This window comes from Sipha flava, unplaced genomic scaffold, assembly GCF_003268045.1.
Source record: "Sipha flava isolate LNK unplaced genomic scaffold, YSA_version1 103_pilon_pilon, whole genome shotgun sequence".
Taxonomy (NCBI): Eukaryota; Metazoa; Arthropoda; class Insecta; order Hemiptera; family Aphididae; genus Sipha; species Sipha flava.
This window is the reverse complement of record NW_020271717.1, coordinates 1093890-1111166: the sequence shown is the minus strand read 5'-3', so window position 1 is coordinate 1111166 and position 17277 is coordinate 1093890. Positions and strand designations below refer to the sequence as shown.

The 17277-nt window shown below is 26.4% G+C and overlaps 1 protein-coding gene across 1 annotated transcript; it reads right to left on the bottom strand.

Annotated features, from left to right (window-relative positions):
• Positions 1–658: 658 nt before the first annotated feature.
• On the bottom strand, positions 659–3283 carry LOC112682518 (52 kDa repressor of the inhibitor of the protein kinase-like). Its single transcript, XM_025553148.1, has 3 exons — positions 3187–3283; positions 820–1855; positions 659–735 (listed from the first exon to the last, which is right to left on the bottom strand). Exon 2 carries the CDS (start codon positions 1832–1834, stop codon positions 929–931), a length of 906 nt encoding a protein of 301 aa, XP_025408933.1. The 5' UTR covers positions 1835–1855; positions 3187–3283; the 3' UTR covers positions 659–735; positions 820–928.
• Positions 3284–17277: the final 13994 nt, after the last annotated feature.

Below are 17277 nucleotides of genomic sequence, written 5' to 3'. Positions count from 1 at the left end.
TTTTTTATCACGTAGATTTACGTAAATTTTTCTCGGTAAATTACAAAAAAAAAATTATTATTATTATATTGCTTTCGCGCTCTTGCCACAACGCGATCGTCAATAAGACTTATTAGATTCATTAGTCAATTAGACATATGTCTGTATAAGTATAATAGTGTGAATGTGATATATTAGTTACTTATGTCCAAATAGAATATTAGGTAACTGTTTCATACGACAGCGGGTAAATTACATAGACCCAGAACAGGGACGCCCGCAGCAATGTAGCTCAGGGGGGGGGGGCAAACAATTGCAAGTACCTACCTAAATACTTATAGGAAGATTTATCGCTACATCTTTCATCTACTCATACTTTGTAATAGTATCGTTAATATTTTTTTAAAAATCAAAACTAATTTAAGTTAATATAAAATTACACTATTAGTTCTAATATTTACAAAAAACATAATAAAGTTTAAACAAAAAATAACTTTATTTGATTTGAATTTACATATTACATCATTACATGTTTCATATTACATCATAATATTTATACATCACATTACATTTTACTCAAAAAGTAATGATAATCTCCTTTTATTAGAAGCAAATAAATTAATTGATTTATCAATTTGTTGATTAAAAAAATTTTCATCATAATACCTTTGGCGGTGTATATTAATTAACCCCAAGCTACTCAGTCTTTCGTTTCCCATCCTATTTCTAACCCATGTCTTTAAACGGCGTAAAGTGCTGAAACATAATAAAAAAGTTATTGTTAAATATGAATTTACATACAGAATAAAATTTGTAAAAATATTTATTTAAAAACCTTACCTAAACAATCTTTCTACTGAGCAGGAAGTTACAGGTAAAGTAATTGTAATTTGTATTGCTTGGCATACCGCTGGGTAATATGTGGCGTAATCGAGAATATCAATTAATTTCATGGTGGGTTCGACTTCTTTCTTTTTCCATAGATCATACCATGACAGTGCTCTTTAAAATTGTCTAGAAGTGTACAAATAAATTCAACACTTTCTGCAAATTGTTGGTCGCTCATTAGTTTCATTTTTTTGGGGTGTAGGTTGTATAATGTAAATATTTTTAATTTTTCATCTGAAAATCTATCTTTGAGAGACATTATAACTGATTCCAAGTATTGTATAAATAAAGATTGTCTAAAATATACCTCCACATCGTTAGTTGGATAGTTTTCACGATGTACTTGTTTAACATTACGCCGTGGTAACTTTAACTTAAGATCTATTTTAGAAGCAACTAATTTTACTTCATTAAATATTGAATTAAATATATTCTCACAATTATTACGGTCTATTTCTAACATTGATAATAGGTCTTGAATATGTTTTGTAGCTTCTTGCAGGTCAACATCTATCCCTTGAAGAACTGTTGATACAGTTTCAAATTTTGCAGAATATTTTGCCATGATTGATAATATTACAACAAATGTTGGAGTAGTGATTGCAGTAAGCATTTCATAGCAACGCTGTCTAATTTTGCTGTTAAAATTATTGGATTTTGATATTTCTTCCAAGCCTTCAACAATTGTAACATATTGGTCCTTAAATTTTTTGATACATTTATGTTTTTCAACAAACCTTGTTTCGCATAATTTTGGCAAATTATTTCCTACAATATTTCTACGAAGTGCACTATCTCTAACAAATGTAGTAACTTCTTTTATTTTCCCTACACAATTGCTAACTTCGGCAAGAGAATTCAAATCATTTATTACCAAATTTAAATGATGACTAGCACAATGGAAAAAATTAGCCATGGGATACACATTATTAATTCTTTTTTGCACTCCAGATATATGGCCAGCCATCGTAGCACATCCGTCGTACCCCTGTCCAACACATTTATTCATATCAATATTTAGGTTAGTACATGTTTCTAATATTGTTTGAGTAATAAATGAGGCATCAAACTCTTGTAAAGGGAAAAAACCTAAAAATTCTTCATGTAAATTTTTATTATACAGATACCTAACACAAATTGATAACTGCTCAGTACCATTGATGTCAGCCGTTTCATCAACAATTAATGAAAAACAAAATGCTTGCATAGCTTCATTAGTAATCACAGATCTTAAAATAGAAGATAAACATTCTAATAATTCATTTTGCACACGGTGTGATATGTACAATGCATTTTTATTGGATTTTTATAAATGAGTTTTTAAAGTCAAATCACCAGCATCAACCCTGAATTTTAATAAGTCATTAAATACTGCAGTGTTGTCTGTGTCTCCTCGAATCGGTAAATTATGTATTGCACAAAATAGAAGTGAAGAAATTATTGGCTTTAATTTATTTCTATTTTTTTCAATTTTATTTTTATAACTAGAATCTAACACTTGGTCAATACCACAGTTTGTTTTTTTCATATCTTTAAAATCTTTGGATCGTATGAAAGATTCAATATGCCATTTATTTTTCTCATGTTGATTAGCCTTTTCTACAAATTTTTTATGATTTACAAATGAGCTGGTAATAAAAGATCCAAAGTATGAACCGTGTGTCACATGAGCCCGAAAGAGAGTAAGGCAAAGAGCTCCTTTCAATAACTTTGAATATACTAACCATGGGTATTGTGAAAACCATTTATACAAAAATGGACGTTTACTGTTTTCAACATCATTTTTAAAATTGTAATGTTTACTAGGCTTCCATGGATTAGTTAAAAGGTCAAACTTTTTATCTTCAGAAATTTGTGAATAAGTTTCTATAAAATGTCCTAAATCGTAATCAGATAGCACATTGGTGTGGTCTACAGAAATTAATGCAGGATCAGCTATGCATTCTTCTACTTTATCTTTGTGATCAATTATAGCAAGTGACTTCTATAAAACCATAACAAATAAATGCAATGCTTATTACAATTAAAACAGTAAAATAAAAATATAATCAAAAAATTGTGAGTTTTATTTTTAAATAATTAAAAAGATTACCTACATTATAATTATTTAGTAGTAAATAATTATATTCTTAAAAAAAAAATTATTTAAAATACATCCTATTTGTTATTTAAGTAGGTAGTAGGTACCTACTAACTAGCCACCTAAGTATACTATTGTGTTGTATTATTATATTAATTCATTTTTGATAAAATATTAACGAAAAATTAAATAAAAATAATCAAATGTAAGAAACTCAATTTGTATTTTACAACACTTACTTCTTTAAAATTAGCTTCATCAGTATGGTCAGAAACAAATACAGGGTCATCTACACACTTCTACTAGTTCTACTTCATGATGATAAATTGTAGCAAGTGGCTGCTATAAAAACAATACAAAATAAATTTAAATTTAAAGAAAGAGTCTTACTTTTAAATAATTAAAAAGACTACATTATAATATAATTTATAACTGAATTATTAATTAGGTATTTAATTAATAGTTATATTCATGAAAATAAAAATTGACCTTATTGTGCCAATATTGGCTATTTATTATTTAAATATCCGGGTATTCTTGTGAGTTGTATTTACTGAAAAAATGCATACTTTAAGTATGAATGTAATTGATTTAACTCGCAAAAACAATAAATTGTTATGATGGTAGAATGTAATTTTAATAAAACATAAATAATCCAATATAAGAGCTTATCTTTTTTGTTTTATCATTTGAAAAATAAGAGTCACGTGCTCTCATTTTCTTCTTTTTAGGAACTGAATCCATATTTGCATTTTTGTAACGATTTTTTTTAATAATTTTAACTTAAAAATTAGTTAATTTGTAAATTGTAGGGCAACAACAGTCAACACTCAACAATACGTGGACTTGGAAAACACAATATTTCGTTAATCGTTTAATAATAATTTATAAAGAGTAATCGCACACTTCTATTCATGATAGCTGAACTCATTACCCAGAATACCATAAATGTAATAATAATAATGTAATTATGTCTGTCAAAAGGTTTCTATTTCCGTCGACAACAGGCTGCTTTTATAATCGCGTATGCTTTCTAAGTATTTTCATTTTATTATTATGTTTTTCATACACGATTCATATATAATATAAATACTATTATTAGTAATTTATTACTATATATTATTCGGCAATAAGTGAGATCGACTATTTATAATTACTTTGACTCGTTCGCGCTAACAGGCAATCTGTAGGAACTAGCCAAAAGTGACTTATCGATTAATGATTATTAATAATCGTATTGTTTTTTTTTTCAATTAAATACCTCCTATATCATATATTATGACATGTTAGGTACAATGATTGTCGCATAGTCGCTAAATACCTAAATACCTAAGACCAGCTTTATGTAAAAAAAACTTCCAATTTTGTAATTGACACAAAAATCTCAGGGGGGGGGCAATGGCCCCCACTGGCCCCCCCTTTCGGGTGTCCCTGACCCAGAAAGTTAGGGTAGATCGACAGTTTTGATATCTTTCATAGATAAATTTTAATATAAATAAATGAAAAATTCTTACAACTTAAAAATTTATTAAAAACTGTTGGTTGTCTCCTACCAGAAAAATTAAATTCATCGGCTTTAGAAGATGAAGAGTATGAAATAATAAACTTAGTTAAGACATATGTTTTTGATATTGACAACTACTGAATTTGGAGCTATAGAAGAGTTGAAACTATGAAGAAAGTATTGTATCCATTTCAAAACTGAAAATACATCTAAAACATTTCTTTAGTGTGATAAAAATGTTTTCCTGAATGTTCATAAACTATTAAAATACCTTAATATCCTTTCTATAACTATAACATCAAGAGAAAGATCGTATAATACTTTAAAGCGTTTAAAAACATACCTTAAAAACTAAATATCGAATAATAGATTAAATGGCTTGTCGCTTTTAAATATAGGTATATTAAGAAATTAAAGTTATGCCTGCCAATGTTTTAAACTTTTTATCATCTAAACCAAAAAATTTAATTTTAGACTTCATTAATATTTTTATTTTGTACATAGTACAATAATATTATAATAAGCAAATTCATGATTTTACATTTTTTAAATTTTTTTGTTATCATTACAGAACTATAATATAACTCTGTAATGCATAATTAATCAATTAAATATTTGTTATATATTATTTTCACAACTTCACCATTATACTTATATAAAACCTCATTAGTTGCTTTTTAGTGGCTAAGACTTATTATTAACTAATGTTCTTTATTTATTTTATGCTTATTAATTTATAGGGCCTTAAAGTAATCCACCCCTCTTACTTATAGGAACTCTTCCAATTTCAAAATCCTGGACACGTTACTGATTAAGATTAAATATATAATATATGGGCCTTCATATGAGCATTCTCAGTGGGGCCAATTATTCTGTTGAAATAAAAATAAATAAATATATATAAATATACGCGCAATGTATTCATGTAATATAAATCCAAAAGTGGGTTAGAATGACTCAGTATTTATTATGGAGATAATTCGTGTAAGGATAACATATATTATGATAGCATAATAAATAGTATGATATAATTTAGATAAGGATAACTTAATGTGGTATCTTATATCAGGTCAGATTAGAATAGATTAAAGTAGCGGCATTATGGTTTCAGACTACATTGTCGAGGCATAAGAACCCGCCTTTTTATACTAGTACATAAATATTGAAAAAAAATAAAATAAAATTCGCCATTTAAGAAATTATTGGTTAATTATTAAACTAATTCAATGATTTGTTTCGTATAGCTCTAATAAAAAATAAAATTTCTTATAAGGTTAGAATCAAACTCTTTACTTATATTATTATTATATATTTATAAATATATTTTTTTTTGTTTTTTATAAAATATCAATAATATCAGTAAGTGGCCATATTTCATAATCAATTTGATAATATTATTATCAAATATATATTATTTAATATTTAAAGATGGTTTGATTAAAAAAAAAAAAAAAACAACTATAGTATATAACATTATTATTATAACGATACAATAATAAAAATGAATAGTAATTCTAAACAAAATTATTTTAAATTAGAGTCTTAAAAATTACAAAAAAAAAAAAAAACTGAAATATGATATGATTAATATCAAAATTATGACAATATTTTTTTCTAAGTAATTGTACCCACCCTACATAAATCAACACGTTTACGTGTTTGTTTGAACTGCATTGAATTACACTACACTCTCCGCAGATCACTTGTCATAAAAATACTTCACAAACTTCAACTCATACATTTAGACTTTGAACCAAACGGTTCGAATATTCACAATAGTCAACGAAGTTAATGAACCGGTCTACATCTAAATCGTTATTTATACAAATTATAATTTTAGACAATAATTTGAGCGACGACGGTGCTGTAAACTCATACACAATGTCCCGCGAATATGAGATTGTTTTTTATTGATGTAATGTTTTCGATCACAAAATGATCGTTTTCATTATTTGCGTTTCAGACACCTTCAAAAGAAGGCATATTACTGCAGCAGCCGCATGATCATAGTAAAATCTAAGGTTTCAGTATCAGTAACTATTAAAAAACTACAAAATTGTTCGTAATAACTCGTTCTAATTTTTTTAAATTAAATTTCCCATAATAATGATTGTGATAATTTTTATGTAAACAATTATTAACTGCAATTTATTTAAATATCGGGTAACCCAGTGAAATAATAAATAAAATATATTACTATAATAATGGTATATCTATGTATTATGAATACAAAATACGAGTCAATTAAAAATGAATGTATTATTCTGTCACAGCTATGGTAATGAATAGTAATATTTAAGTTAACCAAACCTCTGTTAAACATTTTATATATGATATATGGTAACTCTATGATCGTTAAACACTTTTAAAACAAGCTTTTTTTTTTTTTTATTGATTACAACTGAACAAATATATTATACTTATTTACTGCAATTTTTTATTTAATAAATATATTTGAGCAATGTTTTTTAATTTTTATATATCTCAGAATCACTTTCAAGTTTACTTTCGTATTCCGCTTGAATGAAAATCCTTGTAGAATAGCTGTGAATTGTCAATACATTTATTTTTATGAAAGTAGACATATTTAAAAGTAATATCATATTGAGAATTAGATAAAATTAGATAAAATTTCACTATCTATAAAAATGAAGTCGAGGGGGATATATCCCCCCCCTCGTAAATACACTACTGGTTATTAGGAATGACAGTTATATTGCTTTTTAAAAGATTTTTTCTTTGCATAATATGTATCATAATAATGAACCATTTTTAAGCAAGTCTTTTAACTTCTCTAGTTATATTTTCATAAACTTAACCAAAAATAATAGTGGAAAGGATTTTGATAGTTACATATTACTTTATTAAGAAATGAAAATTTCATTTCTTGTACATTTAATGTAATGATTTTTATTATATATCTACGAAAACAAACAATTACCTTATTTTCAGGTTATTCATTACAAATTCAAAATTCTACTGTAGAAAAACTTTAAAAAATAATATTTAGCATATTAAGTATGAGACATCAAGTATAAGGACCACAAGTACAAAATTGAAAATAATAATGAAGTTCTAATTGTTTCAAAGATGGAGAGTTTTGTTTTTAGCTCCGGGTACGACTTGTTGACAGGATAACGGTAATGCGTGTTAATATAATTCATTGCACTACGTTATTTTTGGAGTCTATTTTTGCTTATCCTATGTATGTTAATTAACATTACAAAGCTGTTGTCACTGACAGAAAACAATAACATTCTCTTGATTATTTGAGTCCGGAATAAAATATAATCATTACTGGTCTATTAAATGTTTAGTCCTAGTCATATGAATCCCAGCCGCTGCTAATAACATGTTCATCTATTGTTATCGATTGACTTAGAGCCACTTGACCGTTCTTCGACTATATAGCCAAGTCGTTTAGCCAAAATCGAGAAACGATCGCTATCGTCAGTACATAACGAATTTATTTATAGAAATTCATTTAGTAATGCTATGCAAGATAGTGTCGTCTTTGAGGGTATAATTTACGGCTAAAGTCTGAAGTATGGATAAAGTAAATATTCAAAATATAAAATCATAGATTTCGTAAATTAACCGGATATTTTGAACACTGAAGTCAGTTATGGATGAAATAACTGTTAAGAAAAATTGTACGAAATTTGGTATAATAATATGTTTTCAAGGGCACTAAATGTAAGATATGCAATTACTTAAGGAGTTGTTTTTATGAAATGAAAACCATACAAAGATAAATTCGCATTATAACTTACTATATAATAATAATAATAATAATAATAATAATAATAATAATAATAAATAATAAAAACAATACACATTAATTTTATTCCTCATTTTCACTTATATGGCAATCATTCATTGTAACCGTTACCGTAACCGTTTAAACAAAAAGTGTACGATGTTTATTTTCTAATATTAAATTTTACTTATTTTTTATTAATAGTACTTATTTAACCTATATGTGTATATTGTCAGTTGAAATTTAAATGTGTTGGGAGTAAAACATGGATATCTCCAATATAAAATTTGTTCAAAACATAATTTTTACGTGTATTTTAATAAATTAATCGATAAAAAAAAAACAGGATACGATTTATTCATCTGAAAAAAATATATGTATTCCTTGTTTTGATATTCCTTGACTGTTTCTTGAAATCCTTCATTAAAGTAGACGAAGTGTCAAATATAAAAAAAATCGTTACAAGAGATCACTAAAAATATGTCATTGTTAGATTATCAAGGCTATCAACATTGCGCATGCAAATCTAATAGCAAAACAAATTAATTAAAATGGTGAGCATCAGGCATTTTATACAATTCTAAATTTCATCAAAGTTTAACTTGTTTAAATAAAAAAAAAAATATATTTTTAATTAATATAATTAATAATATCTAATAAAATACATTTTGTATCTAATAAATTTATGATTATGTAAAACAAAATTTAATATTAAATTGTTAACTTATATTAATTAATTTTATTGAAATAAATATATATTAAGAAATTATTAATAATACTTTACATCAATTAGTTTAACAATATTTTTTGTTAAACTTCATGTTTTCATCAAACCATAATTCAGATTATCAAGTCAAAGGTCTAATAATTTGTCAAATTTTCGCTTAATTTCGGTTTTCTCGTTGTCGCACGGTGGTCAAAAATACAATAAAATATTAAATATTTCGCTCTTGATATTATATTTATTACACGTTTATAAAATAACATTAATAGTCTACGGGTTGTTAAAAAAATCGTAATCACTTTAAAACGGGATAACTGAAAACGATAAGAGGTAAAATGAATTAAAATGGATGAAAAATATTTAATTCATTTTTTCATCGACTATGTTTAAAGTGTTTTTGCAATTCCTAGAAGCTTAATACATTTAATTATTATATTAAAATATAATTAAATCCAAATGGCCTGTTTTAATTTAAATTCATACATAATTTTTTAATTAATTCATACTGTATATGAATGATCTTATAAAAATATTTAGGGATTATCTCGAAACTTCCTAGAATTTTAATGTGTCGAGTTGTATCCGTCATAATTGTCTAAGTTATAGTTTATTAAAAAATTTTGGTGGTTTAATGGTTATTGTCATTTGGTAATTTCATAATTTCATTTGGTAATAAAAGTAACAAAATTATATACAATTTGTTTATATATTTAAGATCAAAAAAGCCTCTGGATCTAAGAAGTATGAATTCTAATATTTAGTGCAATATACTTAAGACAAATAGAATGCTGATAATTTGGAAGAGGCATATGAGACAAAATAACACACGATACATAAACAGGGTCTCACAAAATGAGGCCTTAGATCATATGCTAATTGTATATTTAGATTCAAACATTTTGAGTTAAAAAAAAACATGGAAAATGTGAAATCACTATATGAGAATATTAGGGTACTACTAATAGACATTGACGAATAATTAATGAATACTTCTGGATAAATTAACTAATTATAAAAGAAAAAAACATTATAAAATAATAAAAAAATATAATATCTTTCATTCTATTACACTTTCTTTAAAATTTTATAATTATTTTAATTTTAACTAATGAACATTAGGAGTACATGTTGTAAATAATTTTATCCACCTTCAATCGAATTTCCGACTATTGTGTGTTGCATAGGCGTGCGCACGGGAGGGGGGTCAGGTGTGCCCGGGCAGCCACCCAAATGTTGTAATTACGGTCCTTACGGTTTTGGTCTAAGAGTAAGGGGTCCGTATTTTAACTGAAGTTGCTAAAATTAAATGAAATTTACACTAAAATATCTGGTGAAAAATGAATTGTTTCGTAATAGAAAAACTAAAACTAAATTTTCTAAATTTTCATGAAAAAATTTATTTTTATAATATTACAGCTACAATTGACTACAAAAGTACAAATCATAAATAATTGAAGGTATCTGAGAATAAAATAAAAGATTTAAGGAAAACATATTGTTTGGGACTAGTATATCACACAATATTAAATAAAAAATTAAAGCTATGTTTATTTAATCATTTATTAAATGTACCTACACGTTTAGTTCAGATAGGGCTCGAACGTATTGCAGGGACTCCCTGAAATGCGGTCTGCGCACGTCTATGGTGTATTTATAACTCGTATTTAGGATTTATCGTACACATTGCAAAACTCTTTATCACCAATTTTCCATTTAATTATTTATTACTCATTTTACAATGAGTAACACAGATAAAACATTTTTTGCTTTGAATCTCGAAATGAATATTTAAAAAAAAAAGTAGGCGTTTGTCTAACCTGTGGTGTTCAACCCGCGGCCACCTGTGATCGTTACAAATTTTTTTTTTAAAAAAAAGTTAAATAAATATAAAATAAAATTTTTTGTTAATTCAATAATTTTATTTTTGAACATTTTCAAATATAAATTTTACGATATAATATCGATATGACCCATGCACTAAAAAGAGTGTACTGATTAAATTAATTTATGCTTACAGTATATACCTTAATCTTTAATTTTTTCAATAATCAATGAAATAAACGAATACAAGTCCAATATATACCTACATGCAGTCAAGGGCTCCCATATGGGGGAAGGGAAGAACATGTCCTCCCCTAGAAAACGTCAAAAATCTTGGAAAATTGTTTATTATAATCAGAAAATATTTATTTAAATAGAATTTAAAAATTTAATTTAATATATGAAAATCTATAATTTATTTATGAAAAATCTATTTATTTAGTTTGGAAAATTATGTTATCAGCTATAAATAACAATACGCTTTTTCGTTTCTATTCTATGGATGATTATAAATTCTCAAAATATTATGTATTTCCAGAAATATGGTATGTATATGTATGTATGTACACAACCATAATATTTATATAATATTTGTAAATTAATATTTTAATAAATATAACTAATGTTTTAAGTGTCCAATTTATATTATTAATTAAATAAAAATTTCAATAAATTACTTTTATGGTAAATTGGTTAAATAATTATTATTTTATAGTCTTCCAGTTTGATATATATATATATATATAATGTAATAGTATAATTTAAAATTGTAAACCCCTTCCTATATCGTGGGTCATTCTTATTTATGAATAGATTGATAAACTAAAATATAGTCCCCCTTGAGAATTTTCCTATGGGCACCCTTGCATGCAGTGCTTGACTTGAAAAAAATAGAGTTACTCTGATGATTTCCTTAGTGCAATCCTACCTAATTAAAAGCTGAAAATAACCGTGTTCACCTCCTACGGATACCCTTAATCATTTTAACATAAACCAACGAATATTCCATAACTTGTTCTACTAATTTTCAATGTTACAACCATAACCTCTATAAATAAATATATTATGTATGTTTTTTTGTTTAAAGAGGATAAAATCAGTTTAAAATTCTAATAAATAACAAAAAATATATATAAAGTAGTGGCGTTGTATGTGATAGCAATGTGTACACGATTGTGCATGCCAACAAAAATTGTCCATGTTGATGTTTGATTAATTATTTATCATGTGCTAATGTATCAAAAACTAATATTTAATTAAATTTACACATTTTGTAAATTTTCTTTATAAATAATATAAACTTTTTGTAATTTTGTAAAAACTAAACTTAAGCACCGTACCATACGTCTTTAAAAAAAAAAAAAAATAGTTTGGGTACGGCTATAATATCTGACAATTTAGTTGAAGTACTCTTTACACCCGTAACCTGAATACTATAAAAAAAGTAGTAAAGATAATATTAAAGAAGAAATAAGTGATAAAAATGGTTCTAATGTTAAAGAAGTACACTGCAAGTCTTGCATGAATCGTCCTCACTGTTGTTATAATGTACTTTTGAAGTATAATTTGTTTAGTAATGCATACCATTTTTTGTTTCTTGCTTATAATTATCAGCTTAAACTTATATTTACACAGGTTGTGATATACTTTTCAAATTTTACTATTCTTGTTTTAGTACTAAATTATATGGTACATTTCGATAACTTATTTTGATTTACCAGGTAGCGTGTGAAAGGTCATACTCCAAACTAGAGATGATTAAAACATGACTAAGAAATGTATTGTGCGAAGAAAAGCTTGAGGCATTTATGTTTATGAATGTGAAAAAAAGTATAATACATAGTATAGACTCAGAAGAAATTATTGATATAATAAAAAATAGTTGTGATTTCTTTATTAAAAACGGTCATATTAAGTTTTAGACTTCCTAACATGTACTACCTTATTCAATTTTTCAAATTATTCAAATTTTCATCAAATGTGTATAATGTACTGCAATTGTCTATCACTAATTTTTATATTTTATGAAACATAACATATACCAGTGCTTCCCAAACTTTTTTGACTCACGGCACCCTTTTTCATCTAAGGTTTTTTCAGGGTGCCCTTCCCCAAGTCATAGCGTAATTAATCATAAGAAAAATGTTAAGCCAGATAGTATTTCATGAGGGCATGGCGCCCCTGTACAGATATCGCGGCGCACACTTTGGGAACCGCTGATACATACACTTGAATATGTTATAATTTATTGATGAATTCTATATATATATATTTATATACATATACATATACTGTATATATATAAATTAATAATACTTGTATGATTTCAGTAAATAATAAATTAGGAATGTTAAATAATTTATTTAACCCAACTGTGATTATTATAATTTTTTAATTTTACTACATTTCTATTAAATTGTTTGTATTTATTATGTTTTAGGCTGGTGAAACGAAATTTCCCCGAACCAGTTAAAATTCAAAACCCGCCACTGGTAACAAAATTATATTAATAGATTAATATTGACATTATTCGTAGTTTTATATTTGGTGGCCCACTCGAAGATAATTGTTTACCGAAATGGCCTTCCGATTAAAAAAGGTTGGGCGTTTCTGGTCTAGACAATGGCTAAAATCAAGAGAAAAAAATACAAACGAAAATACGTCAAACAAAAAATAAAAAAAAAAAGGCTGTCAATCAAAATTTCCATCAAACACTATATTAATTGACAAGGGTGTCAAACAAACCCGCACACTAGCAAATAATTTGACAAAACATTAAATTTGTCAAACAATTTTGATTGTTTACGGGTGCCTTAACACATTTCCGATTTTTAGCCAAATCGGCTCAAATATCGAATGCATTATTGTACGAAACGGGGGTAAACAGCTCACGACATCAGCGGTCAATCGAGGCGAACAGAAAATCGGCTGACATTGTTACCATCTTTAGTGTGAGTGACTTAATATCTTAACAATTTCAATTGATTTCGTTTCATCTCCGCCTGTTATTTGGACTCTTATTGTGCAATAATAATGTTTATTATTGGACTGTGGTCCAATAATCAGTTGTATACATTTAATTATTTTATTTTATATTTGAAGTAAAAACCATAATTTTATTGGCTTATTCGACAGTCATATATTTTAAGATATTTACGAGCCCTCGGATCCCGCAACAGGGCTATAAATATTAATCGAGGAGCTTCAGAGCAAGGTTGTATCTAGAAATTTTTTTTGAGAGGGGCCAAAACAGGTATATTGTAATTTTATACATTTAATATTACTATATATTTATATATTAATAATGATATTTATATATTTAATACATGAAAATTGTACAGAGATTGTCTATTCAGTTAAATCGTTAAGGCTTCATTGGATAACTCCATCAGCGATCGTTTGCTATCGTGAACGAATACCGAATTGTCATGTTCACGATTGACAATTTTTTTTTATACGTGTTCGATGTATTTTTCGGGTTACTACTATATATTTAAATGGAGGAATGCATTGTGTCTCAATAATGAATGTTTTTTGTATTTCTGCAATCAAAATTATATTGTATAACATAATTTAACTAAAAATATTTAATATATAAATAACAAACAAATAACTTATATATAGAAATAAATATATGAATAAATAAATAAAAGCTTTGTCTGAAGTATTAAATATTTGTAAAGGACGGCCGGATTTGAATTAAAAACATATCATCAAGTATGTAAAAAGTTAATAAGATTGCAACTGAGATATTAGTAAGCTAAAAAAAAATTAAAAAAAATAAAATATATAAAATATTTGTTTATTTATTTACATATTCATTCATGAGTAATAATTATTTAATAATTTTTAATTTTAATTTCTACTTTGTTTTTTATTATTTTATAAAAAAATATTAAATATATTTGTATGGGTATTGCAAGAGCGTATTTGAAGGAGGTGGCAAAGGGGGCATTCACCCCCCCTCCCAATGGCTCGTATTTTTTTTTAATATAATACATTGATTTATTTAAAAAATGTCATGTATAAATAATTAAGAATATAAATTACTAGTCTATCATTATAATATGATAATAAATTCAATAATATGTCAATTTGATCACGGGTATAAATTTTTGTTTATCTTTTCATATCATAACATTTTTGTTTGTGGAACAAATAGTGGTATTATCTTTCACGGATATTGCTTCGGTTATAGAAATTTACAATCATAACCGAGGTATTTATCAGATAATATAAAGTAATTTAAAGTAAAATTTTTTACCACATATTTATTAGTTAGTCATTTTTTGGTGCATTTATGCATATTGTATATTTTTGTATTTATAGAGTATGTAAGTCTTTAATAATTTTACTCGCCTATTTTTTTTTTTTTACAACATAATACCTGGTACTTTTTTTTGTGCATAGGTATTTAGTCATTTTTTTGTGCACAAATGCATGCATATTTGTGTATTTTATAGAGCTAGAAGCCCCTAATCCAAATAATAATCATAAAAGCTGACAATATCTGTTTCCATATTCTTTAACTTGCAAATATTGGCCAAAAATATGTTTTTGTAAATTGAAAACATAGTTAAGATCAAGAATAGTTCAGCATAGACTAACAGTTTTGGCTTTGCTGCATGTGCATAAAAATATTATTTTATTCATTGATGAAACAATCAACAAATTTGCCAAAATAAAAAAAAAAAATTGGAATTTGTAATTTGACTACTTACCAACCTTATGTTTTCTATTTAGATATTTGTTAAATTAAGTTACGTATTTTAAAATATCTATTAAAAAACAATTGTTTTTTAAAGTTTTTAAAAAATAATTAATAGGTACTATTACTACTATGATTGTTTATTGTTTTTTTTTATACAGGATTCAGACTGAAGGTACAATTTTAATATAAGAACTATTTTTGTTGTTATTATTAATACTTACTTTATATGCAGTTGGTTTTAAATATAATTATTAAATAAATATTTAATTCAATTTGGCACTTGTATTTTTATTTATTCACTCAAATGAGCAACAGGAACATGAGCTGTAGGTAATGAACTAGGGGCGTAACCAGAAATTTTTTAGGAAGGGGGTTACAAAATTTTTATTTTATCTGTTCTCTTATTATAATTATAGTTAAATTCAATATCAAAAAATTACTGTTAATAACTATTGTAATAGTCACAATAGTTATATACAAATCACACATATTCTGCACAAAGGTTTACTATAATAGGTAGGTATTATAATTTGAAATCAATTTTTATTTGGTAGTAAAATGTTATAAAAAAATACATTATTTAATTAACAATAATAAATAATATTAAAAAATCAATATAAATTAAACATGGCTTATACATTATAGGTATATTATATAATCTATAAACTTTGTACATTGAAGATAATGGGAAATTAAAATACACTATATAGGTACTATTTACTATTAAACCATTGAGTGTATAGAGATTTCAAGGGGGGTTTGGACCCCCCTAGGTACGCCCCTGTAATGAACTGTAAATTATTTTTAAGTTTGTATTGAAGAAAAATTAGTTTCGCCCTCCCTTCCCCTTGGCCACAATTCAAATACGCCCTTGACGGGCATAAACCTATAGTATATATATATTAAAATAAATCAGATACACCCAAGATCCGATACCAATATATTAAAGAATTTATTTTACGGATTGTTTTACAATAATATTCAAAGGGTTGATTACCAAACAGATTTGATTTCGAGCTATGGTACAAAATTAGTTGAATTATTGATTTTATAATAAAATGTTATTGCAAAATCAATAACCGTATTTTATACAATATATTGTTTAACTATCGGTGTAGATTTTCTAAAGCAATGGAAAGCATTATTTTTTTATGAACAAAAAAATTATTGCACTATAGTGTATATTTATGACTAATACATTTAATGATTTCCGTCCGACTTCTGAACCTTAATGCTTTTAATAATTTGTTTTGCGGAAACGTTATCAAGTCCTGGCCTATGCTAATTGTGTATAAATATACGCCTCTGCGCAGAGTGTGCCAAGACGTTATGCCATTATTTTTTCCCATACACCTAGCGTGTAAATGTCAGACCGACTGCTGCACTACATCAGATAATTATTTTGGCGTGTGCGACTGGTACGAATAGGTACATATTTATCGAATGTCGCGATCGTATTTTATAACATTCGTCGAACATTATGTACCGTCGTAGCCCTTTGACTTTATCTAAGTAGACGTTTTGGAAATAGTACCTGCAGTGTATGAACTACTTATAAAATTGCGTGTGTTCACGATGGTGTACCCACATGCGCAATCAGACGGGTTTCATAAAATCTATCGACTCCAATGTAATAATATTTGGTCAACCGTGATCCTGTATGGTATTATGCAAAAATAGTAATGGCGAAGTATTTGACGGTTACATGCCTACAAAATAACGATTGTCAGGCACGGCATTAGAATTTTTTTCCAGAGGGGGGGGGGAAATATTTTTTTATATGGGCTAAGGTTTTTTCAACAAATACTGA